This window comes from Scyliorhinus canicula, chromosome 14, assembly GCF_902713615.1.
Source record: "Scyliorhinus canicula chromosome 14, sScyCan1.1, whole genome shotgun sequence".
Classification (NCBI taxonomy): Eukaryota; Metazoa; Chordata; class Chondrichthyes; order Carcharhiniformes; family Scyliorhinidae; genus Scyliorhinus; species Scyliorhinus canicula.
In genome coordinates, this window is record NC_052159.1 from 1,922,698 (window position 1) to 1,950,440 (window position 27,743).

A 27,743-nucleotide genomic window follows, 5' to 3' on the forward strand; every position below is an offset into this window, starting at 1 on the left:
GCTGATGTTATTTGTGCGGACACTCCCCATTCTACCTGGTCAAAAGGCTTTCTCGGCATACAATGCCAGAACCTCTGTTTCCCTCCCCTCTGCGACGTTCAATATCCTCCTAATGTTCGAAAAGAGCTGCCTGCCTCTCACAAACCCGTCTGATCTTCACCTATCATCTTTGGGAGGCACTTCTCCAGCCTACCCGTTAGTACCCTCGCCAATATCTTGGCGTCCATGTTTAAAAGTGATATGGGCGTGTGTGACCCACACTCCATCGGATCCTTGTCTTTTTTAAGCTTGTTTCTCCATCTCTTAACGGCTCATGAGAAAATTCTACACTTTAGAAACTCTTCCCTCCTCTCGACCTCTATCTTGAGAGAATTAAAGATCTTCATTGTAACTATTAGATGGTTATAATAATAATAATTGCTTATTGTCACGAGTAGGCTTCAATTAAGTTACTGTGAAAAGCCCCTAGTCGCCACATTCCGGCGCCTGTTCGGGGAGGCCGGTACGGGAATTGAACCCACGCTGCTGGCCTTGTTCTGCATTACAAGCTTTAATACACAGCTACTAGATGAAGGACCTGTACATGGTCACTGGGAGTAATGGCTCTGGATGTTAATACTATTTTGTGTTATAATCTTACATAATCATTCTTTCTACTGATTTCTGTTCCAACAGCTGAACTATAACTCCAATGAAGTGGCTGTTGTGGTCTCGGAATTGTGCATCCACTTAAGGCTGGCACCTCGGGATGTCTGTGTCCAGGCCATTGATTTGTTCAAACACGATGTGATTACGGCCTGGATTAAATCCATCTTAAAGCCCTCTGAGATCTGCGGCCTACTGCTTGGCGTTAATTGTGGTCATTGGGACATTTACTCCGACTGGAATGTGACACTTCCTGATGTTCCGAAACCGCCCATTGCCCCTCTGAAACCTCCGAACCCTGGTGCCCCGATCACGAGGGTGCTGTTCCTTACCGACATTCACTGGGATAAGGACTATGTACCGGGGAACAACCCAGACTGCAAAGATCCCCTGTGCTGTAGGAAAGGCTCAGGTTTACCCTCCAAACATCGGAAAGGAGCTGGTATGTGGGGTGACTACAGCAAGTGTGACCTTCCCCTAAAAACCATCGAGAACCTGCTGCAGCACCTCCAGCCCAGACACTTTGACCTGGTCTACTGGACTGGGGATATTCCAGCACACAATATCTGGGACCAGACTCGGAAAGACCAACTCTTGGCTCTCAACACCATCACAAAACTCATCTCGAACTATCTGGGCAATGTCAGCATCTACCCCGCAGTCGGCAACCATGAGGCAACTCCCGTCAACAGCTTCCCCCCTCCGTTCATTCACGGGAATGAATCCTCAGCTTGGCTCTATGATGCAATGGGGGAGGCCTGGAAACATTGGCTGCCAAAGGAGGCCCAGGAAACCCTTCGGTAAATACAAATCTGAGCATTGGGAGGGGAGGAGGGACAGGGAGTCCTGGGACAGTCTGCTCATGAAGAACACCTTCATTTTAAACTGCCGTCCCTTGTTAACCTATCCCACATGTGGAAACATCCTCCCAGCATCTACCCTGGTAACCGGTTCAATATGATCACCTCTCACTCGACTGAGCCCCAATGGGATAGGCCCAACATCTCAATCTTTCCATATCAAATAAACCCTCATCCCACCCCACTAATGAGTTGTGTACGCCTTCCAATGCAATTATATCCTTTTTAAAGAAGCAGGCCAAAGTATATCTCCATTTAAACTGTTAATTGCTTTTCTTCCTGAGGTGCACACTCATTGTCGTGGCGATGGTGCAGTTACACAGAGAGAAACAGGTGATTCACCATGAGATAACAACATTGGATCAAGTGATCACTCCCCTCCCACATCCCCATATACACTCTCCCCATCACTGACTCTACCCCCATTCACTTCCCTCCCACATCCCCATGTACACTCTCCCCCATCACTGACTCTACCCCCATTCACTCCCCTCCCACATCCCCATATACACTCTCCCCCATCACTGACTCTGCCCACCCATTCACTCCCCTCCCACATCCCCATTTACACTCTCCCCTATCACTGACTCTACCCACCCATTCACTCCCCTCCCACATCCCCATATACACTCTCCCCTATCACTGACTCTACCCACCCCCTCCCACAGCCCCATGTACACTCTCCCCTATCACTGACTCTACCCACCCATTCATTCCCCTCCCACATCCCCATGTACACTCTCCCCTATCACTGATTCTACCCCCATTCGCTCCCCTCCCACATCCCCATGCACACTCTCCCCTATCACTGACTCTACCCCCATTCACTCTCCTCCCACATCCCCATGTACACTCTCCCCTATCACTGACTCTACCCACCCATTCACTCCCCTCCCACATCCCCATGTACACTCTCCCCTATCACTGACTCTCCCCACATTCACACTCCCACATCCCCATGTACACTCTCCCCTATCACTGACTCCCCCCCCCCCCCCCCCCATTCACTCCCCTCCCACATCCCCATGTACACTCTCCCCGATCACTGACTCTCCCCCCCCCATTCACTCCCCTCCCACATCCCCATGTACACTCTCCCCTATCACTGACTTCCCCCCCCCCCCCCATTCACTCCCCTCCCACATCCCAATGTACACTCTCCCCATCACTGACTCTACCCCCATTCACTCTCCCACATCCCCATTTACACTCTCCCCTATCACTGACACTACCCTCCTTTCACTCTCCCACACCCACATGCACACTCTCCCCTATCGAGCTGTGATTATCCTCTGTTCGGCCGGGTCAAGTCTGGCACAGAGAGCAGCAGCCCGGGTTTGATGGTTGGATTTCATTGGCTGGGTTCAGTGCAGGGGCAGCAGCTACCCAAAGCATTCTGGGTGAAAATGCATCATAGAATCATAGAATTTACAGTGCAGAAGGAGGCCATTCGGCCCATCGAGTCTGCATCGCCTAGCACTTAGCACTTATCAGGTTTAAACACCTTGCTCTGCCCATCTGACCAACCCATCCATTTCTTCCTGTAACCTACCACCCTCTTCACTGCAAACCACCTGACCAATCTTGGTGTCTTCTGCAAACTTACTTATGAGCCCCCCCCATCCCCCACGTTCTCGTCTATCTCATTAACAAACAATCATTAATAAGGGGATATGGGGTTATGGGGAGAAGGCAGGAGAATGGGGACTAGAAACATATCAGCCATGGTTAAATGGCGGAGCAGACTCGATGGGCTGAATGGCCTAATTCTACTCCTATGTCTTATGGTCTAATAAGGGACCCAGCACTGATCTCTGTGGTACGCCGCTGGACACCAGCCTCCAGTTACCCAAACAGCTTCTGCCATCACCCCTTGTATCCTATCACTAAACCAGTTTCAGATCCATCTCAACAAGTTTCCATGTGCTTCAAACTTCTCAATCAGTCTGCCATGTGGGTCCTCATCAAAGGCTTTGCTAAACTCCATATCAACTACATCAACTCCTTCATCCACATACTCAACGGCTTCGCTGTCAAAGGCTTTGCTAAAATCCATATCAACTACATCAACACCTTCATCCACATACTCAACGGCTTCGCTAAAATCCATATCAACTATATCAACTCCTTCATCCACATACTCAACACTTCAAAAACTTCTATCAAATTTATTGGGCATGATTTCCCTCTGACAAAGCCACGCTGACTGTCCCTGATCAACCTTGCCTCTCCAACTGCCGATAGATTCTCTCCTTCAGAATTCTCTCCAATAGTTTCCCAACCACTGACGTGAGACTCACTGATCTGTAATTCCCTGGTTTATCTCTGCCACCCTTCTTGAAAAGTGGGACCACATTAGCTGTTCTCCAGTTCTCTGGCACTTCCCTTGGACAGAGAGGAATTAAAATCTTGTGTCAGAGCCCCTGCAATTTCTTGCCTCGCCTCCCACAACAGCCTGGGATGCAATTCATCTGGGCCTGGGGGTTTGTCAATTTTTTGAGCCTGTCAAAGCTCCAATACCTCCTCATTTCTATGTCAAACTGCTCAAGGTCCTCACAGTCCCACTTCCTGAATTCTGTACCTACTTCCTATTTCTCACGAGTGAAGATCAATGCAAAGTATTCATTTAACACCCGACAATGTCCTGCGGCTTCACACACAGATTGCTCCCTTGGTTTCTAATGATGTAGTCATTAGTAGTCCTACTCTTTCCCTGATTAACCTCTTCCCCTTAATCTGAGGGTTCTCCCCAATCTTACTCTCAAGTCCTTTCCTTGCCCCTTTTTTGCTCTTCCAATTGCTTTATTAAGTTCCCTCTTGCACTTCCTTTGTTCCTCTGGGGCCAGTTTAATTTCTCCCTTTGGATTTGCTAAAGGCATTTCTCTTCCTCCTTATCCAGTCCTGGGTTGTCCTAGACATGCCGGTTTCCTGAACTTATTGCTCCTACATTTCTATAGGGAACATGTTGGACGTGTACTCTCCCCATTTCCTTTCGCAATGCCCTTCACTGCTCCGCTGTAGATTTTGTCGTAAGCAGCTGTCCCAGTCAACTTTACCCAGATCCTACCTTATTTTAGTCAAATCTGCCTTCCCCAATCCAAAATCTTCTTTTGCAGGTTGCAATTTCCTTTGTCATCCAAACTTGAACGTACCGTGTTGTGATCACTATCACAAAAATGCTCCCTCACCACCACATTGAACACGAGCCCAGCTTCGTTCCCCACAACCAGATCCAGCACTGCTCCACCTACATGGGCCTTCTCCACATTGATACAAAAAACTCCCCTGAATACATTTCAAGAAATCCACCCCCTCTGGACCCTTTACGCTGTGACTATCTCAATTTATGTTGGGCAATTTAAAATTCCCTAGTATATTGACCCAATTATTATTATTACACACCTCAGTAAATGGTCTACATATCTGGTCCTCTATTCTCCATGACTCTTTGAGGGTCTATTATACACTTGCAGAAATGTGGCTGCCCCCTTTATATTCCCAAGTTCAACCCATAACGCCTCTTTTGAAAACCCTTCCGAGATATTATCTCTCCTCATTGCAGTAATTGATTCCTTAATTAATAGTGCAACACCACCTCCCTTTTTACATCCTCCTCTGACTCAACGAAACATCTGATATTCCAGAATGTTTACTTGTCAGTCCTGTTTTTCCCTTAACCATGGATCCTTAAGGGGGAGGGGGAGCAGCCAGAAGTCGTGGTGCACATTGGTACCAATAACATAGGTAGGAAAAGGGGTGTGGAGGTAATAAACAAGTTTAGGGAGTTAGGCTGGAAGTTAAAAGCCAGGACAGACAGTTGTCATCTCTGGTTTGTTGCCGATGCCACGTGATAGCGAGGCTAGGAATAGGGAGAGAGTGCAGCTGAACATGTGGCTGCAGGAATGGTGTAGGAGGGAGGGCTTCAGGTATTTGGATAATTGAAGCGCATTCTGGGGAAGGTGGGACCTGTACAAGCAGGACGGGTTGCATCTGAACCAGAGGGGCACCAATATCCTGGGAGGGAGGTTTTCTAGTACTCTTCGGGAGGGTTTAAATTAATTTGGCTGGGGAATGGGAACCGGATTTGTCCAGCAACTAAGGTAGCCGATGTTCAGTGTGTCAAAGCGTGTAGTGAGGCAGTGGGGAAGGTAACACTGACAAAGGAGAGTACTTGCAGGCACAGAGATGGGTTGAAGTGTGTATACTTCAATGCAAGAAGTATCAGGAATAAGGTGGGTGAACTTAAGACTTGGGACTACGATGTGGTGGCCATCATGGAAACTTGGATAGAAGAGGGGCAGAAATGGTTGTTGGAGGTTCCTGGCTATAGATGTTTCAATAAGATTAGGGAGGATGGTAAAAGAGGTGGGGGGGGGGGGGGGTGGCATTGTTAATTAGAGATAGTATAACAGCTGCTGAAAGGCAGTTCGAGGGGGATCTGCCTACTGAGGTAGTCTGGGTTGAAGTCAGAAATAGGAAAGGAGCAGTCACCTTGTTGGGAGTTTTCTATAGGCCCCCCAGTAGCAGCAGAGATTTCATAGAATTTACAGTGCAGAAGGAGGCCATTCGGCCCATCGAGTCTGCACCAGCTCTTGGAAGGAGCACCCTACCCAAGGTCAACACCTCCACCCTATCCCATAACCCAGTAACCCCACCTAACACTAAGGGCAATTTGGACCCTGAGGGCAATTTAGTCTGGCAAATCCACCTAACCTGCACATCTTTGGACTGTGGGAGGGAAACCGGAGCACCCGGAGGAAACCCACGGACACGGGGAGAACGTGCAGACTCCACACAGACAGTGACCCAAGCCGGGATTCGAACCTGGGACCGTGGAGCTGTGAAGCATTTGTGCTAACCACTATGCTGCCGTGATGTGGAGGAACAGATTGGAAACAGATTTTGGAAAGGTGCAGATGCACAGGGTAGTAGTCATGGGCGACTTCAACTTCCCAAATATTGATTGGAAACTCTTTAGATCAAATAGTTTGGATGGGGTGCAGTGTGTCCAGGAAGCTTTTATAACACAGTATATAGATTGTCCGACCAGAGGGGAGGCCATATTGGATTTAGTACTTGGTAATGAACCAGGGCAAGTGATAGATTTGTTAGTGGGGGAGCATTTTGGAGATAGTGACCACAATTCTGTGACTTTCACTTTAGTAATGGAGAGGGATAGGTGCGTGTAACAGGGCAAGGTTTACAATTGGGGGAAGGGTAAATACGATGCTGTCAGACAAGAACTGAAGTGCATAAGTTGGGAACATAGGCTGTCAGGGAAGGACACAAGTGAAATGTGGAACTTGTTCAAAGAACAGGTACTACGTGTCTTTGCTATGTATGTCCCTGTCAGGCAGGGAAGAGGTGGTCGAGTGAGGGAACCATGGTTGACAAGAGAGGTTGAATGTCTTGTTAAGAGGAAGAAGGAGACTTATGTAAGGCTGAGGAAACAAGGTTCAGATAGGGTGCTGGAGGGATACAAGATAGCCAGGAGGGATTAGGAGAGCTATGAGAGGGCATGAAAAATCTTTGGCGGGTAGAATAGAGGAAAACCCCAAGGCCTTTTACACATATGTGAGAAATATGAGAATGACTAGAGCGAGGGTGGGTCCGATCAAGGACAGAAGAGGGAGATTGTGTATTAGAACATAGAACATAGAACAGTACAGCACAGAACAGGCCCTTCAGCCCTCGATGTTGTGCCGAACAATGATCACCGTACTTAAACCCACGTAACCCGTATACCCATAACCCAACAATCCCCCCATTAACCTTACACTACGGGCAATTTAGCATGGTCAATCCACCTAACCCGCACATCTTTGGACTGTGGGAGGAAACCGGAGCACCCGGAGGAAACCCACGCACACACGGGGAGAACGTGCAGACTCCGCACAGACAGTGACCCAGCCGGGAATCGAACCTGGGACCCTGGAGCTGTGAAGCATTGATGCTAACCACCATGCTACCGTGAGGCCCCTCTCCTAATCCCTATGATGTTGTTGCCATTACAGAGACCTGGTTGAGGGAAGGACAGGATTGGCAGCTAAACGTTCCAGGATTGAGATGTTTCAGGCGGGATAGAGGGGGATGTAAAAGGGGTGGAGGAGTTGCGCTACTTGTTAGGGAGAATATCACAGCTGTACTACGGGAGGACACCTCAGAGGGCAGTGAGGCTATATAGGTAGAGATCAGGAATAAGAAGGGTGCAGTCACAATGTTGGGGGTTTACTACAGGCCTCTCATCAGCCAGCGGGAGATGGAGGAGCAGATGGGTAGACAGATTTTGGAAAAGAGTAAAAACAACAGGGTTGTTGTGATGGGAGACTTTAACTTTCCCAATATTGACTGGGACTCACTTAGTGCTAGGGGCTTGGACGGGGCAGAGTTTGTAAGGAGCATCCAGGAAGGCTTCTTAAAACAATATGTAGACAGTCCAACTAGGGAAGGGGCTGTACTGGACCTGGTATTGGGGAATGAGTCAGCCAGGTGGTAGAAGCTTCAGTTGGGGAGCATTTCGGGAACAGTGACCACAATTCAGTAAGTTTTAAAGTGCTGGTGGACAAGGATAAGAGTGGTCCTAGGGTGAATGTGCTGAATTGGGGGAAGGCTAATTATAACAATATTAGGCAGGAACTGAGGAACCTAGATTGGGGTTGGATGTTTGAGGGTAAATCAACATCTGACATATGGGAGGCTTTCAAATGTCAGTTGAAAGGAATTCAGGACCGGCATGTTCCTGTGCGGAAGAAGGATAAATACGGCAAATTTATATAGACCAATAGCTATGAGGAGCGCTTGAATAAACTCGGTTTGTTCCTGTGCTGTACTTTTCTTTGTTCTTCTTTGTTCTCTGACTTGCTTCCTTTACTACATGTGTCTCCATTTTACTAATACTCTGTGCCCCTCCCCCAGCCAACCTCCTCCCAACATCACTAGCAAACCTACCTGCAAGGATGTCGGTCCCAACGTGGTTCAGGCGAAGACCGTCCCTCAGGTCTATGTCCAACCTTCCCCAGAAATGGTCCCAGTGATTCAAGAATCCCTCCTGCACCAACTCTTGAGCCATGCATTCGCCTGCCCTATTTTTCTATCTCTATACTCGTCAGCGAGTTTCTGCTGCTGGGAGCACTTCCCACACATGTGGTCATCTGAGACACTGCTCGGATCCAAGACTCCCCACATGTGACAGGCCACACATTCCACAAAGCTGTCCTCACCTGACATGTTTTAGTGCTGACCCTCTGACAGTGCGGCACTCCCTCAGTACTGACCCTCTGACAGTGCAGCACTCCCTCAGTACTGACCCTCTGACAGTGCGGCGCTCCCTCAGTACTGACCCTCTGACAGTGCAGCACTCTCTCAGTACTGACCCTCTGACAGTGCGGCACTCCCTCAGTACTGACCCTCTGACAGTGCGGAAGTCCCTCAGTACTGACCCTCTGACAGTGCAGCACTCCCTCAGTACTGACCCTCTGACAGTGCGGCACTCCCTCAGTACTTACCCTCTGACAGTGCACCACTCCCTCAGTACTGCACTGACCCTCTGACAGTGCAGTACTCCCTCAGTACTGACCCTCTGACAGTGCAGCACTCCCTCAGTACTGACCCTCTGACAGTGCGGCGCTCCCTCAGTACTGACCCTCTGACAGTGCAGCACTCCCTCAGTACTGACCCTCTGTCAGTGCGGCACTCCCTCAGTACTGACCATCTGTCAGTGCAGCACTCCCTCAGTACTGACCCTCTGACAGTGCGGCACTCCCTCAGTACTGACCCTCTGACAGTGCAGCACTCCCTCAGTACTGACCCTCTGACAGTGCGGTGCTCCCTCAGTACTGACCCACTGACAGTGCGGCACTCCCTCAGTACTGACCCTCTGACAGTGCAGCACTCCCTCAGTACCGACCCTCTGACAGTGCAGCACTCCCTCAGTACTGACCCTCTGTCAGTGCGGCACTCCCTCAGTACTGACCATCTGTCAGTGCAGCACTCCCTCAGTACTGACCCTCTGACAGTGCGGCACTCCCTCAATACTGACCCTCTGACAGTGCAGCACTCCCTCAGTGCTGACCCTCTGACAATGCAGCACTCCCTCAGTACTGACCCTCTGACAGTGCAGCACTCCCTCAGTGCTGACCCTCTGACAATGCAGCACTCCCTCAGTACTGACCGTCTGACTGTGCGGCACTCCCTCAGTACTGACCCTCTGACAGTGCGGCACTCCCTCAGTACTGACCCTCTGACAGTGCAGCACTCCCTCAGTACTGACCCTCTGACAGTGCGGCACTCCCTCAGTACTGACCCTCTGACAGTGCGGCACTCCCTCAGTACTGACCCTCTGACAGTGCGGCACTCCCTCAGTACTGACCCTCTGACAGTGCAGGGCTCCTTCAGTACTGACACTCTGACCAGTGCGGCACTCCCTCAGTACTGACCCCTCTGACAGTGCAGGCTCCCTCAGTACTGACCCTCTGACAGTGCAGCGCTCCCTCAGTACTGACCCTCTGACAGTGCGGCACTCCCTCAGTACTGACCCTCTGACAGTGCAGGGCTCCCTCAGTACTGACACTCTGACAGTGCGGCACTCCCTCAGTACTGCCCCTCTGACAGTGCAGAACTCCCTCAGTACTGACCCTCTGACAGTGCGGCACTCCCTCAGTACTGACCCTCTGACAGTGCGGTACTGACCCTCTGACACTGCAGCACTCCCTCAGTACTGACCCTCTGACACTGCAGCACTCCCTCAGTACTGACCCTCTGACAGTGTGCGGCACTCCCTCAGCACTGACCCTCTGACAGTGCAGCTCTCCCTCAGTACTGACCCTCTGACAGTGCAGCACTCCCTCAGTACTGACCCTCTGACAGTGCGGCACTCCCTCAGTACTGACCCTCTGACAGTGCGGCACTCCCTCAGTACTGACCCTCTGACAGTGCGGCACTCCCTCTGACCCCCTGACACTGCTGCACTCCCTTAGTACTAACCATTTGGACAAACTGCTCAAATTTCGATTGCCACGGCCAAATTTTGATTCTGTTAATTGTGACTTTAAGCTTGTTGCTTTGAGTCTGTGACATGCCCAATTGCTCATTGCTGCTATGGTTTGAGACTGAAAGCTGAGAGACCGCAGGGCCTGTTGATTTACACATTTATTCTGTGGTTTTGCTCTTGTGAGTGCTGTTAGTTGCAGTATTTGCTAAAAGCAGCCACACATCCAGCAAAGAGCACCTCTCCCTTGGTAACCTCCATCTATGATCTCCCAGGAGTTGGCATTGGGTCTTTCCAACACCTGCCCAGTAGGATCTCGGGACATGTGTGTTGTGGATGAGGGGCGTGTGCTGTGATGGAAGTCTTGTGTTGGGAACAGCTTTTTTGAAGTGACATCACTTTTAAATTTAATATCTGAAAACACAAACATAAGAGATTTAAGCAGGTGGCGGTGAAAATGTCTGAGAGAGAGTTCAGTGCAATCACAACACCACAACTAACCCATCATCTCCCTTCAAGGCACACCGCTGTCTATCAGCCGTTCAACTCACACCGACCTCCAGCCTCCCTTCCCTCTCCGATAATCTCCAACCTGTTGCAGCTTTTTGCTGCTCCTGTCAGGAGCTGACTATCTTGAGAGGCAGCAAGGATTTGCATTTTTATTGTCGCTAAACCTCCGGGGGCTCCAAAAACAGCAAAAAGTATCTGTGGGATAAAGGGGACACAACCGTTGCCCATTAAACAACAAGAAAAGAAACAGACAGCTCTAAATCCACCTTAAAATTAGCAGGCAGAAGAGTAAAACGTACAGATTCTGGCTCTTGTCGAACCTCTTCAGACTCTGGCTGAACATTTTCAAATAGCTGCTTCAACTAAATTGTTTCAGCGTCTTCATTGTCTTCAGACAAGACTGCTCTGCTTTCAAATATTATTGCACCTTTTTTCCCCTATCCTAGAGTGAAAGAAGACTGCCTTTATCCGGGGCTAAAAAGCACAGTGATTGCCTGATCAACTTTACTTCCAAAAACCTTTGCTCCAAAACTGCGCCTCGTCACAGCTTCTCAAAATGTCTCTCTGCAATCCTGGGCTCCACCCAGCAATAACTTCTTCTCCCAAACAAAACATAGATTCTCTCTGCAGGCTGCAAAAGCACATTAACTCCACTGGGACCTCCCTTGGCAAACCACAAAGCATTAGCCTAGACTGATAAACACAATCCGTGGTCATTTTCACCAGCTTTTCCTGGAAGCAAAGCAACATTCTTCTTAAAACCCTGATCACTGCAAACTAACTCATTCTAACCTCAGGCCTTTAACCCTTAAATTGGCCCAATATTTAGAAGCCAATATTCCTAAATCATCACAGAGGTGGCAGTCTGTTTTATGTGTTCAGGTGAGCCCAAACCCATGACCTTTGACTCCGAGGTCAGTGAGATACCCAGTGAGGTAGAGGTGGGAAAAATAAGGTTAAAATATTCTTTCAGCCAAGAGACATGACTGGTCCAGCAAGGATGCAGGTGGTGACTTACACTCTCTGCTGGAATGGGGCATTTGGCTTGCTTTCCTTCATTTGGGAAGTCAGGAAAGAATATAGCCATGGAGATGAGGTTCACCATGTGGCCAGAGTCACAATGAAACCCATCTCTAGAGGCCTGTGACTATAGTGAAACTTTCACAGTTGCCGTGCGTAGCTATACAATTTAGATAGTGGTTTGGAGCATTGTGGGAGGTGAGGCGTTTAACACTGGGGAAGGGGAGAGTGAAGATGACAGTCTGATTCGGAGCAAGATTGATTTAGAGTAGCAGTGTATTGATGTGCTGACTTTCTGCTGTTTGCTGAGCCCTGTGTGTTTTCTCTTACCCCCAGGAGGGCAGGATTTTACAGTGTCAAAGTCCAGCCTCGACTCCAACTTGTTTCCCTCAATATGAATTTTTGTTCTCGCGAAAACTTCTGGTTATTGATCAACTCGACGGACCCGGGTGGCCAGTTACAGTGGCTGATCCAGATCCTGCAGACCGCAGAGGACAATGGAGACAAGGTAATTGGAGTATTCGGGTGGGGCGAAACTGCTCTGGGGTGTGTTGGGATTACAGGGAGGGCTAGGGTCAGCACGATAGCACAGTGGTTATGTTACAGGCCAGGGTTTAGAGAACCCCAAAGTGTATCATGGAGTTCACCTGACCCACAACGTTTCATAGATTGTGGTATGGGGAGCACACGGCCCACTCTACAGGGGTACAGCAGAAATGGAAAAGTATTTTTTAAAGCAAAACAATGTTTATTCTATGAACTCAAGTTAACCTTTTTAAAACATACAGTGAACATCTTAGCAACCATCAATTCAAATACAACCCCCAAAGACTACAATAAGTAATGTGTACGCTGTCCTTTTAACATCCAGAAGACTTACAAAAAACATAACCTTTAACAGAAGCGAATCAGGTTAAAGTCACTACTGAAAACATTTATAATTCTGAATTCACCAAATGATCAAGAGATAGTCTTTTCATGGCAGAGAGATCAACAGTACACCTGCTTTGTCTGGCTTCAGCTCCAACACTAAAAACAAAACCAAAGACACAGACACACCAAAGCTTTTCCCAAAGTGAAACGAAAAAACAGAGCCAGAGCTCAGCTCCACCCACACTCTGACATCACTGCACCCAGAGCTCAGCTCCACCCACACTCTGACATCACTGCAGCCAGAGCTCAGCTCCACCCACACTCTGACATCACTGCAGCCAGAGCTCAGCTCCACCCACAACTCTGACATCACTGCAGCCAGAGCTCAGCTCCACCACACTCTGACATCACTGCAGCCAGAGCTCAGCTCCACCCCACTGACATCACTGCAGCCAGAGCTCAGCCCCACCCCACTCTCGACATCACTACAGCCAGAGCTCAGCTCCACCACCACTCTGACATCACTGCAGCCAGAGCTCAGCTCCACCCACACTCTGACATCACTGCAGCCAGAGCTCAGCTCCACCCACACTCTGACATCACTACAGCCAGAGCTCAGCTCCACCCACACTCTGACATCACTGCAGCCAGAGCTCAGCTCCACCCACATTCTGACAATCACTGCAGGCCAGAGCTCAGCTCCACCCACAATTCTGCATCATTGCAGCCATTAGCCCCAGCTCCACCCACACTCTGACATCACTGCAGCCAGAGCTCAGCTCCACCCACACTCTGACATCACTGCAGCCAGAGCTCAGCTCCACCCACACTCTGACATCACTGCAGCCAGAGCTCAGCTCCACCCACACTCTGACATCACTGCAGCCAGAGCTCAGCTCCACCCACACTCTGACATCACTGCAGACAGAGCTCAGCCCCCCCCACACTCTGACATCAAACAGCCAGAGCTCAGCTCCACCCACACTCTGACATCACTGCAGCCAGAGCTCAGCTCCACCCACACCTGACATCACTGCAGCCAGAGCTCAGCTCCACCCACACTCTGACATCACTACAGCCAGAGCTCAGCTCCACCCACACTCTGACATCACTGCAGCCAGAGCTCAGCTCCACCCACATTCTGACATCACTGCAGCCAGAGCTCAGCTCCACCCACACATTCTGACATCATTGCAGCCATAGCCCAGCTCCACCCACACTCTGACATCACTGCAGCCAGAGCTCAGCTCCACCCACACTCTGACATCACTGCAGCCAGAGCTCAGCTCCACCCACATTCTGACATCACTACAGCCAGAGCTCAGCTCCACCCACACTCTGACATCACTGCAGCCAGAGCTCAGCTCCACCCACACTCTGACATCACTGCAGCCAGAGCTCAGCTCCACCCACACTCTGACATCACTGCAGCCAGAGCTCAGCTCCACCCACACTCTGACATCACTGCAGCCAGAGCTCAGCTCCACCCACACTCTGACATCACTGCAGCCAGAGCTCAGCCCCACCCACACTCTGACATCACTACAGCCAGAGCTCAGCTCCACCCACACTCTGACATCACTGCAGCCAGAGCTCAGCTCCACCCACACTCTGACATCACTACAGCCAGAGCTCAGCTCCACCCACACTCTGACATCACTGCAGCCAGAGCTCAGCCCCACCCACACTCTGACATCACTACAGCCAGAGCTCAGCTCCACCCACACTCTGACATCACTGCAGCCAGAGCTCAGCTCCACCCACATTCTGACATCACTGCAGCCAGAGCTCAGCTCCACCCACATTCTGACATCATTGCAGCCATAGCCCAGCTCCACCCACACTCTGACATCACTGCAGCCAGAGCTCAGCTCCACCCACACTCCGACATCACTGCAGCCAGAGCTCAGCTCCACCCACTCTCTGACATCACTGCAGTAACATGAGCAGCCAAACATTTTTTAAAGTGACATTCTCATGACAGTTAGCACTGTTGCTTCACAGCTCTAGGGTCCCAGGTTTGATTCCCGGCTTGGGTCACTGTCTGTGCGGAGTCTGCACGTTCTCCCCGTGTGTGCGTGGGTTTCCTCCGGGTGCTCCGGTTTCCTCCCACAGTCCAAAGACGTGCAGGTTAGGTGAATTGGATATTCTGAATTCTCCCTCTGTGTACCCGAACAGGTGCCGGAATGTGGTGACTAGGGGCTTTTCACAGTAACATTACAGTGTTAATATTCGCCTACTTATGACAATAATAAAGATGATCTGGCCTGGGGAGTTAGTGAAGTGGGAAGGGGAGGGATTCGGGAGGGGAGGGGAGGGATTGGGGAGAGAATGGGGGAGGGGAGATTGGGGGTTTGTGGATGGGGGAGGGGGGTTTTTGGGTGCTCGCTAGTTCGAACAGTGCACCCCCGAAACCCCGTGCCCATTTGTCACGGGGACTCTGCAACCAGACTGTAGTTTTGTCCTTCTGGGTTGCAGAGAAGTGACTGAGGCACCCCCCATGCCCAAACATCCCCCCATGCCCAAACATCCCCCCATGCCCAAACTTCCCCCCATGCCCAAACATCCCCCCATGCCCAAACTTCCCCCCATGCCCAAACTTCCCCCCATGCCCAAACTTCCCCCCCATGCCCAAACTTTCCCCCCCCGTGCCCAACTCCCCCGTGCCCAAACTTTCCCCCCCGTGCCCAAACTTTCCCCCCGTGCCCAAACTTTCCCCCCGTGCCCAAACTTTCCCCCCGTGCCCAAACTTTCCCCCCGTGCCCCAAACTTTCCCCCCGTGCCCAAACTTTCCCCCCGTGCCCAAACTTTCCCCGTGCCCAAACTTTCCCCCCGTGCCCAAACTTTCCCCCCGTGCCCAAACTTTCCCCCCGTGCCCAAACTTTCCCCCGTGCCCAAACTTTCCCCCCCGTGCCCCAAACTTCCCCCCCGTGCCCAAACTTTCCCCCCGTGCCCAAACTTTCCCCCCGTGCCCAAACTTTCCCCCCGTGCCCAAACTTTCCCCCCGTGCCCAAACTTTCCCCCCGTGCCCAAACTTTCCCCCCGTGCCCAAACTTTCCCCCCGTGCCCAAACTTTCCCCGTGCCCAACTTTCCCCCGTTGCCCAAACTTTCCCCCCGTGCCCAACTTTCCCCCGGCAACTTTCCCCCCGTGCCCAAACTTTCCCCGTGCCCAAACTTTCCCCCCCGTGCCCAAACTTTCCCCCCGTGCCCAAACTTTCCCCCCGCTGCCCAAACTTTCCCCCCGTGCCCAAACTTTCCCCCGTGCCCCAAACTTTCCCCCGTGCCCAAACTTTCCCCCCCGTGCCCAAACTTTCCCCCCGTGCCCAAACTTTCCCCCCCATGCCCAAACTTCCCCCCCATGCCCAATCTTTCCCCCCACCCCCCATGCCCAAACTTTCCCCCCACGCCCAAAGCTCCCCCCACCTTGTCCCAACAACCGTGCCTGCAATCGCTCACTAAAGAGTTAGGAAGAAAGTTGAGAAGTCGGACCGCCAAGGTAGTGATCTCAGGATTACTGCCAGTGCCACGTGCTAGTCAGAGTAGAAATAGCAGGATTTCGGCAGAGACACCAAAGGCCAGATTCAAACTGGGCAACAGTGAAAAATAATGGGAACGGTGCAAGTAATGTTAAAAAGACAAGCTTACCGGCTTTTGTGCCTTAATGTGCAGAGCATTCGCAATAAAGTGGATCAACGGGCAGCACGGTGGCACAAGTGGATAGCACTGTGGCTTCACAGCTCCAGGGTCCCAGGTTCGATTCCCGGCTTGGGTCACTGTCTGTGCGGAGTCAGCACGTCCTCCCTGTGTCTGCGTGGGTTTCCTCCGGGTGCTCCGGTTTCCTCCCACAGTCCAAAGATGTGCCGGTTAGGTAGATTGGCCATGGTAAATTGGCCAAAAAGGTTAGGAAGGGTTATTGGTTTACAGGGATAGGGTGGAAGGGAGGGCTTAAGTGGGTCGGTGCAGACCCGATGGGCGGAATGGCCTCCTTCTGCACTGTATGTTCTATGTTCTAATCATGCGAATAGACGTATTATTATTATTAAATGGGTGTGATAGAGTCGGGTTTACGGAGGCATGACTGCAGGGTGATCCGGGATGGGAACTGAATGTCCAGGGGTATTCAGTATTTAGGAAAGACAAACAAAAAGGAAAAGTTGTTGGGAGTGTCCGTGTGGGTTAAAGAAGAAATTGACACAATAGTGAGGAAGGATATTAGCTCCAACAACGTGGAATCTGAATGGGTAGAGCTGAGAAACACCAAAGGGGAAAAAACATTATGGGTGGTTTTATAGACCCCAAACTGGAGGCATTGAAAACAGGAAATTAGAGACACGTGTGATAAAGGAACATCTGTATTATGGGTGATTTTAATCTGCATATAGATTGGGAAAATCAAATTAGCCACAATGTTGTGGAGGAGGAATTCCTGGAGTGTACATGGGATGGTTTTCTGGATCAATAAGTTGAGGAGCCAACTAGAGAACAGGCCATGCTAGATTGGGTACTGTGTAATGAGAATGGAATCTGACCATCTTGGGGATGAGTGACCATAATATGCTCGAATTGTTCTTCAAGATGGAGAGTGAAGAAGCTGATTTGGAGACTGAATCTTAATAACGGGAACTACGATGGTATGAAGCGTGATTTGGCTACGATCAATTGGGAAATGTTACTGAAAGGGATGACAGTAGATAGGCAGTGGCAAACATTCGAAGAGCACATGGGGTAAATGCAACAACTATTTATCCCTTTCTGACACAAGTAAAACAGGAAAGTGGCCAAAACATGGCTTACAAGAGAAATTACTTTGGGGCCTCACGGTAGCATGGTGGTTAGCATCAATGCTTCACAGCTCCAGGGTCCCAGGTTCGATTCCCGGCTGGGTCACTGTCTGTGTGGAGTCTGCACGTCCTCCCTGTGTGTGCGTGGGTTTCCTCCGGGTGCTCCGGTTTCCTCCCACGGTCCAAAGATGTGCGGGTTAGGTGGATTGGCCATGCTAAATTGCCCGTAGTGTAAGGTTAATGGGGGATTGTTGGGTTACGGGTTACGTGGGTTTAAGTAGGGTAATCATTGCTCGGCACAACATCGAGGGCTGAAGGGCCTGTTCTGTGCTGTACTGTTCTATGTTCTATGTTCTACTAGATCCAAGAAGCATACAGATTGGCCATAACAAAACCTGAGGACTGGGAGCTGTTGAGAATTCAGCAAAGGAGGACCAAGGATTGATTAAGAAGGGGAAATAGAGTACGAAAGTAAGCTTGCATGGAACGTAAAAACTGTAAAAGTTTCTATGGGCACGTGAGGAGAAAATGATTGGTGAAGGCAAATGTAGGTCCCTTACAGTCAGAAACAGGGGAATGTATAATAAGGAACCATGAAATGACTGAGCAACTAAATACATACTTTGGTTCTGTTTTCACAGATGAGGTCTCAAATCAGATCCCAGAAATGTTGGGGATGACAGGGTTTAGTGAGAGGGAGGAACTGGAGATCAATATCAGAAATGGTGTTGGGGAAATTGATGTGATTGAAGGCTGATAAATCCCCAGGGCCTGAGAATCTACATCCCAGGGAACTGAAGGAAGTGGCCCTAGAAATAGTGGGTACATTGGTGGTCATCTTCCAGGATTCTATAGCCTCTGGAACTGTTCCTGTAGATTGGAGGGTGGCTAATGTAACTCCGCTATTTAAAAGGGAGGTAGAGAGAACAGAGAATTCTAGACCAGTCAGCCTGACATCGGTTCTGGGGAAAATTCTCGAATCCGCTATCAAAGATTTTATAGCAGAGCACTGAGAAAACAGTGGCAGGATCGGGCAGAGTCGGCATGGATTGATGAAGGGGAAATCATGCTTGACAAATCTACTGGAATTCTTCATGGATGTAATGAGTAGAATTGATGAAGAGGAGCCAATGGATGTGGTTTATTTGGATGTTCAGAAGGCTTTTGACAAAGTCTCACATAAGAGATTAGTGTGTAAAATTAAAGCGTATGTGATTGGGGCAGTGTATTGAGATGGACAGAAAACTGGTTGGCAGACAGGAAACAGGGTAGGAACTAACAGATCTTTTTCCAAATTGGCAGGCAGTAACTAGTGGGGTCATGCAGGGATCGGTGCTGGGACCCCAGCTATTAACAATATATATTAATGATCTAGATCAGGGAACAAAATGTCATATCGCCAGATTTGCAGATGACACAAAATTGGATGGGAGGGTGAGCTGTGAGGAGGATGCAGATGCAGTATAATTTGGATAAATGTGAGATTATCCACTTGGGTAGCAGAAATGGGAAAGCAGATTATTCTCTGAATGGCTAAATTGAGAAAGAGGAATGTGCAGCTGGACCTGGGTGTCCTTGTGTACCATTCGCTGAAGGTAAGTATGCAGGTGCAGCAGGCGGTAAAGAAGGCTAATGGTATGTTGGCCTTGATAGTGAGAGGATTTGAGTACAGCAGTAGGAATGTGTTGCTGCAATTCTATAGGGCCTTGGTGAGGCCACACCTGGAGTATTGTGTGCAGTTTTGGTCTCCTTCTCTGAGGAAGGATGTTCTTGCTCTCGAGGGTGTACAGCGAAGGTTTACCAGACTGATTCCTGGGATGGCGGGACTGACGTATGAGGAGAGATTGAATCGGTTAGGATTGTATTCACTGGAGTTCAGAAGAATGAGGGGGGATCATAGAAACGTATAAAATTCTAACAGGACTGGACAGGGTCGATGCAGGGAAGATGTTCCCGACGGTGGGTGTGTCCAGAACCAGGGGTCACAGTCTGAGGATACGGGGGAGACCATTTAAGACAGATGAAAAGAAGTTTCTTCACCCCAAGAGTGGTCGGCCTGTGGAATTTGTTTCCACAGGAAGTAGTTGAGGCCAAAACATTGCATTTTTTCAAGTTGGATATAGCACTTGGGGTGAAGGGGATCAAAGGATCTGGGGAAAGGCGGGAATCAGGCCATTGAGTTGGATGATTAGCCATGATCATAATGTATTAGTGGAGCAGCATCGAAGGGCCGAATTACCTCCTTCTGTTCCTGTTTTCTATGTTTATTCCCACAGCCAATGGATTAAATCAAAGCTTTGCCACTTTGTGTTGTTAGCAAACGTTGATACATTACATCAGTCCTATTTCTAAATAGTTAATATCGATTACAAATAGCTGATCCTTGTGACATCACAACTGCTAAAACAACAATGAATCTACCCTGATCGTTAATGCTCAGTCGAATATATTACCCCCATCTGATGAACTCTAATTTTATTCATAATCGCCATCTTATCTGATGCTTTTTGAAAATCCAAATATACTATATCCACTGTTTTCCCCTTATTAACCTTCTTGTTTCACTCTGGAAAAACTCCAATAGATCGGTCAAACACGATTTCTCGCTCACCAGGATTTACAAAGTGTCCTTTCAATTTCCTAGACTGAACATTTTCTCTTCCGCTGACATCCGCTATCTGGCTTATATTCCCCTTTTCCTCTCTTGCTCTATTTTTGAATAATGGGATCCAATTGATCCAGAGAATTGTGGACAATCAAAACCAAAGCATCCACCAGCTCTGTCGCCAGTTATTTTTAAACCCTGTGACATCGATCATTGGCTCCAGATTTAGCCTCTTTAATTTCTCCATTACATTACTTTAAAAAATGTTTCCAATAAATGGCAATTTAGTGTGGCCAGTCCAACTACCGTGCACATCTTTGGTTTGTAGGAGTGAGACCCACACAGACACGGGGAGAATGTGCAAACTCCATAACATTACTAACACCACTTTCCGTTTGGATACTTGGTTCCCCATTATTTCAAAATGTATTTGTGTTTCAGTTATGACATAAATGTGCTTCTTTCATGTTCCACCCATTTCCAGAAGATATTTACAGGATGTTGCCTGGTATGGAGGGCATTAGCTATGAGGAGCGGTTGGATAAACTCGGTTTGTTCTCACTAGAATGAAGAGGTTGAGGGGCGACCTGATAGAGGTCTACAAAATTGAGGGGCATAGACAGAGTGGATAGTCAGAGGCTTTTCCCCAGGGTAGAGGGGTCAATTACTAGGGGGCATAAGTTTAAGGTGCGAGGGGCAAGGTTTAGAGGAGATGTGCGAGGCAGGTTTTTTTACACAGAGGGTAGTGGGTGCCTGGAACTCGCTGCCGGAGGAGGTGGTGGAAGCAGGGACAATAGTGACATTTAAGGGGCATCTTGACAAATACATGAATAGGATGGGAATAGAGGGATACGGACCCCGGAAGTGTAGAAGATTGTAGTTTAGACGGGCAGCATGGTCGGCGCAGGCTTGGAGGCCAAAGGGTCTGTTCCTGTGCTGTACTTTTCTTTGTTCTTTGTAAGAGTTGGATCCAGCAGGTTTTTCACTCTGGTTTTAACGGCTGGGCCAGAGACACAGCAATTTTAATTAAACAGAGAATTCATTTCTCCTCTGGGATTTTGGCTGGCCCTAATGGTCATTATATTATTGTTTGTTCGGATTCTTGTGATAATTCCTCCTTTTTCTGCCTCTTTGCACATTAACAGTTTTGGTTCTGTTAATTGTTGCTCTGCAACTTCCTTGCTGCTCGTCTCAGTCCGAGTTGAGGTGTGAGGATCGGATGACAATTTGCTAGATCCTGTGAGAGCAGCTGCTTATTCAGCACTGTGGTTTCTCACTGACATCTCTGAGTGCAGGCCAGTCACTGACGCATGTGACTCCACTGCGGGTACATACATTTATATAGCACCTCACTGTCTCCCTCAAAATCTCTCTCACACAACAGCGAGCTGAGAAATACAGCGAGTATCCAGTGCAGAGGGAGGGGTGCGTCTTGGCTGGAAGGAATTGGGTGCCAAGTACAATTTATGTTCTGAGGAGAGGGTGAGCAGCAATGGGACACTTGTCTGGTCTTCGATCTGTATTTTTAAAATTTTAATAATCTTTATTGTCACAAGTAAGCTTGCTGCAATGAAGTTACTGTGAAAAGCCCCTAGTCGCCACATTCCGTGCCTGTTCGGGTACACTGAGGAAGAATTCCGAATGTCCAAATTACCGAGCAGCATGTCTTTCGGGACTTGTGGGAGGAAACCGGAGCACCCGGAGGAAACCCACGCAGACACGGGGAGAACGTGCAGACTCCGCACAGACAGTGACCCAAGCGGGAATCGAACCTGGGACCCTGGAGCTGTGAAGCAACAGTGCTGAACACTGTGCTACCGTGCCGTCATTACACGAGATGTGGACGTCACTGGCAAGGCCAACATTTAATGTCCATCCCAATTGCCCTGGACAAGGTGAAGGTGAGCAGCCTCCTTGGACGGCTGCAGTCCCTGTGATGTAGGTACACCCACTGTGCTGTTAGGGAGAAAGTTCCAGAAGAGGTTGCAGCTAAATTTATACAGAAGCGCTGTCTCTGCACAGTTCAACACTTGACTATCTCACAGGCACAGCCCCACGTCCAAGCTGCTGTGATTCTGTGGCCATTGCATTGAGCGAGAGCAATGTTTCTCCCACTCACCCTGCCAGCCCTCGGCTCAAAGTTTCCGTTTCTGGACCAGGTAAAATTGTCGTTCGGAGTTGGGCAGAATCATCAGAGCTCAGAATCCATGGCACAAACTTTCGTTCTCACCATCTCCCCATATACCTCAATCCTACTCTTTACTATGCTCTATAGGCCAGCATTTGTTGCCCATCCCTAATTGCCCTATTTCAGAGGGTATTTAAGTGTCTGCACATCTTTCAGTCCCACCTTCTCCCCACATCTCTTACTCCCGTTCTCCCCAGAAACTGACCTGATTCTTTCCTAACCCCATCCCTTCTCCATTTGCGCCCCTCTTCCAGGGAACTGATATTACAACTGGACTCTCCTTTGGATGAAAAAGATTCCCTCGACTTCACTCCTTACCCGGGTTCTGCATTGAAACCCTTTGTGGCCCCTGTGAGTCTTTCAGTATTCAACACTTGCTCCTAGGCCCCGTTTTCTGTTCCTGGCCAGGAACTGAAGGCGTCTGTTATTGGGGCCCTGTTCACTGTCACACACTTGGTCTCGCCTACATTTTAAACAAATTGTTTTTCCCTTAAGGTTCACATAATTGGTCACATTCCACCGGGTGTCTGCATGAAGGTTTGGAGCTGGAATTATTACAGAATTGTTAACAGGTATGTGGGACAGAGAGAGAGTTTTCTCAGTAAACATTGTACTGAATGTTTTGTTCACATTGCCACACTTCCTTAACCCACTCACTGCCTCCCTCAGACTGTGAACCCTCTCCTGTACCCCTCCCTCAGACTGTGACCCTCTCCTGTACCCCTTCCCCATTCTGTGAACCCTCTCCTGTACCCCTTCCCCATTCTGTGACCCTCTCCTGTACCCCTTCCCCATTCTGTGACCCTCTCCTGTATCCCTCCCTCAGACTGTGACCCTCTCCTGTACCCCTCCCTCAGACTGTGAACCTGCTCTTGTACCCCTCCCTCAGACTGTGACCCTCTCCTGTACCCCTCCCTCAGACTGTGACCCTCTCCTGTACCCCTCCCTCAGACCGTGACCCTCTCCTGTACCCCTCCCTCAGACTGTGACCCTCTCCTGTACCCCTCCCTTAGACTGTGACCCTCTCCTGTACCCCTCCCTTAGACTGTGACCCTCTCCTGTACCCCTTCCCCATTCTGTGACCCTCTCCTGTACCCCTTCCCCATTCTGTGACCCTCTCCTGTACCCCTTCCCCATTCTGTGACCCTCTCCTGTACCCCTTCCCCATTCTGTGACCCTCTCCTGTACCCCTTCCCCATTCTGTGAACCCTCTCCTGCACTGTGCCCCACCCAACTTGTTAACACACTCCTGTTCCTGGGCAGCACGATAGCACAGTGGTTAGCACTGTTGCCTCACAGCTCCAGGGTCCCAAGTTCGATTCCCGGCTTGGGTCACTGTCTGTGTGGAATCTGCACGTTCTCGCTGTGACTGCGTGGGTTTCCTCCGGGTGCTCCGGTTTCATCCCACAGTGCAAAGACGTGCTGGTTGGGTGGATTGGCCATGATAAATTGCCCTTAGTGTCTAAAAAGGTTAGGAGGGGTTATTGGGTTACGGGGATAGGGTGGAAGTGAGGGCTTAATGTGGGTCGGTGCAGACTCGATGGGCCGAATGGCCTCCTGCACTGTATGTTCTATGGTCCCAGCCTCCGTTTGTTAACTCCCCCCTGAAATGAAATGAAAATCGCTTATTGTCACAAGTAGGCTTCAAATTAAGTTACTGTGAAAAGCCCCTAGTTGCCACATTCCAGCGCCTGTTTGGGGAGGCTTCTACGGGTCCCTCAGTCTGTTAACCCTCTCCTGTTCCCCCTCAGTCTGTTAACCCTCTCCTGTTCCCCCCTCAGTCTGTTAACCCTCTCCTGTTCCCCCTCAGTCTGTTAACCCTCTCCTGTTCCCCCCTCAGTCTGTTAACCCTCTCCTGTTCCCCCTCAGACTGTTAACCCTGTTATGGGTCAGGGTATAGAGAACCCCAAAGTGTATCATGGAGTTCACCTGACCCACAACGTTTAATAGATTGTGGTATGGGGAGCACACGGCCCACTCTACAGGTGTGGTACAGCAGAAATGAAAAAGTACTTTTTAAAGCAAAACAATGTTTATTCTATGAACTCAAGTTAAACTTTAAAAAACATACAGTGAACATCTTAGCAACCATCAATTCAAATACAACCCGCAAAGAATACAACACTAAGTAATCCTTTAAGCTTTCCTTTTAAAATCCATAAGCCTTAATAAAAAAACTTTAAAACACAAAGATCAGGTTTAAATTCACTATTTACAGCAGTTATTAGTTTTAAATCACCAAAGGATCGATTTACAGTCTTTAGATTACAGAGAGAGGGCGACTAATACACCTTATGGCTGTGACTGCAGCTACCCAGCTCTGAAAACGAAACTAAAATACACTCTGCAGCAAACTGCCTAAAACAAAAGTAAAAAGCTGACACAGCCCAGCTCCACCCTCACTCTGACATCACTCTGAAACACCATTTCTTAAAGGTACTCTCACATGACAACTCCCCCTGTCCCCCTCAGTCTGTTAACCCCCTCCTGTCCCCCTCAGTCTGTTAACCCTCTCCCATTCCCCCCTCAGTCTGTTAACCCTCTCCCATTCCCCCCTCAGTCTGTTAACCCTCTCCTGTTCCCCCTCAGTCTGTTAACCCTCTCCTGTCTCCCTCAGTTTGTTAACCCTCTCCTGTCTCCCTCAGTATGTTAACCCTCTCCTGTCTCCCTCAGTCTGTTAACCCTCTCCTGTCTCCCTCAGTCTGTTAACCCTCTCCTGTTCCCCCCTCAGTCTGTTAACCCTCTCCTGTTCCCCCCTCAGTCTGTTAACCCTCTCCTGTTTCCCCCCCTCAGTCTGTTAACCCTCTCCTGTCTCCCTCAGTCTGTTAACCCTCTCCTGTTCTCCCCTCAGTCTGTTAACCCTCTCCTGTTCCCTCCCTCAGTCTGTTAACCCTCTCCTGTCTCCCTCAGTCTGTTAACCCTCTCCTGTCTCCCTCAGTCTGTTAACCCTCTCCTGTTCCCCCCTCAGTCTGTTAACCCTCTCCTGTTCCCCCTCAGTCTGTTAACCCTCTCTTTGCTGCCCCAGGTATGAGGGGACTATCGCTGCGCAGTTTTTTGGCCACACCCATGTGGATGAGTTTGAGGTTTTCTACGATGAGGAGACTCTGAGTCGTGCCGTGTCTGTGGCGTTCATCGCCCCGAGTGTTACCACTTACATCGACCTGAACCCAGGTATGAGGGGGTAACAGTACCCAGTCTGGGAGGGGTAATGTCAGCGAAACAGCAGCTGGGGGGGGGGGGGGGGCGTGTGAGGGTGGCATTCAGCCTTGGGGTGGGGCTGGATTTCTCAGTTTGTTAGGCGAATGCTCGCTCTGCTCCAATGTCACAGTCTGAGCTGGTGTCCGGTCTGCGAGTCCATCTCACATCAAGGTCAACAGTAACTGTAACAATGGCTGGTTGGCCTCTGAAGGACATTGGGAAACAATCTGATGCTTTCATAACAATCCAGAAGCGCAGTGGTTAGCACTGGTGCCTCCCAGCTCCAGGGTCCTGGGTTGGATTCCCCACTGGGTCACTGTCTGTGTGTTCTCCCCGTGTCTGCGTGAGTTTCCTCCGGGTGCTCCGGTTTCCTCCCACAGTCCAAAGATGTGCAGATTAGGTGGACTGGCCGTGATAAATTGCCCTTAGTGTCCAAAAGGTTAGGTGGGGTTACTGGGATAGGGTGGAGGTATGGGCTTGTGTGGGGTACTCTTTCCAAGGGCCAGTGCAGACTCAATGGGCCGAATGGCCTCCTTCTGCACTGTGAATTCTATGATGGCTTTCACTGAATTCAGATTTTTAGAATTGAACTCAAATTCTCCAAGTTTGAATGTTGTTCCCTAGATTTGAATTGCAGTAACCATGGTGACTATATCTGTCTGACTGCTGGTGTGTTCTTTTCATAAAACACCGTTTTTCACAGGGTTTCGGATTTATCATATTGACGGTGATTATCCTCGGAGCTCGCACTTGGTGCTTGACCATGAGACGTACATCCTGAATCTGACCGAGGCCAATGAGACTCTGAATCCCAAGTGGGTCCGCCTGTACGGGCTCAGGGAGGCCTATGGGATGGAGACTGTGTTTCCTGTCGACATGGACAATCTCATCAGCCGCTTCCTGCGTGATGATCGCCTCTTCCAGAGGTATTGGTTCCTGTACCACAAGGGGCACACTGCACAGGTGTGTAAGGAAGCCTGCAAGGCAGCCACCATCTGCGCCCTGCGCACAGGCCGAGCAGATGATCCTGCCCTGTGCAAGAACCTTCACAAGGAGATGACATTCAGGGAAATGCAGAGCTTTTGGAGGGGGCGGAGGATGTGCTGAAATCATTCCAGGAAAGCAGTGGCCCCCAGCAACCCCCCCCCCCCCCCCCCACCCCCCAAAACAAATTATCATCAATTAAATTTGGCAGACAACCAATTAATAAATGTTTAATTGACTCCTGGTGAGAGGGTGGGTGTGGCTGGATTGACTCTGACCAATGGCTGCGGGGCCGGGCGACAGGCAGTGGACTCAGGGTGAGGGGGTTACGGTTATCACCCAGCCGGTGAAGTTAAATAGCCACAGTATTAACGCCCAGCTCCTTCCAAATCAGAGGAGGAGGGATCTGTCATTGAGTAACAGCTGGGTGACAATGACCCCAGATAACCTCCTGCACCAAATCCTCATCCTGCTTTCCTCACCGGCATCTCAACATACAAACTGTGAACAAGATTAGACCATTCGGCCCCTCGAGCCTGCTTCGCCATTTGATGAGATCATGGCGGATCTGATTTTTGGGTCTTGTCTATCCCCAATGACTTTTAATTTTCAACTCAGCTTGGCCCAGGGCTAGGTTAACTCCACCATTCTGTGCCTAGGTGACCACCATTACTCTGGGGTCCTTAACGGGGAATGTCAGAACAGACGGCCTTTCAGTCCCTTGTGCGCATGTCAACATCCAGTTCGATCACAATTGATCTGAATTTCAACTTAATTTAACTGTTTGGTACAAATCCTGTGGCTTCTGAAAGCTTCTGTTAAATCTCAGAATCCAAAACCTTTTATACACCCAGGATGTGTGAAGGTGATAATTCTTCCCCCACCCTTAAGAGGAGACGGATTACAGACAATGAAACTCTGCAGGTTTATGTTTGAAGTGTTCTGAGGGTTGGTCTTGGGTGCATTTCTGGAACAGTGTAGAGGGAGTTTTACTCTGTATCTAATCCCGTGCTGTACCTGTCCTGGGAGTGTTTGATGGGGACAGTGTAGAGGGAGCTTTACTCTGTATCTAACCCCATGCTGTACCTGTCC

At 49.6% G+C, this 27,743-nt stretch overlaps 1 protein-coding gene across 1 annotated transcript; it reads left to right on the forward strand.

Moving 5' to 3' along the window:
- Positions 1-666: 666 nt before the first annotated feature.
- On the forward strand, positions 667-27,743 carry smpd1 (sphingomyelin phosphodiesterase 1; the record flags this gene model as incomplete). Its single annotated transcript, XM_038818969.1, has 5 exons — positions 667-1,445; positions 12,358-12,529; positions 22,965-23,041; positions 25,495-25,640; positions 26,371-27,743. Coding segments are annotated over 5 exons (1,578 nt in total), but the record flags the coding sequence as incomplete, so codon positions are not given.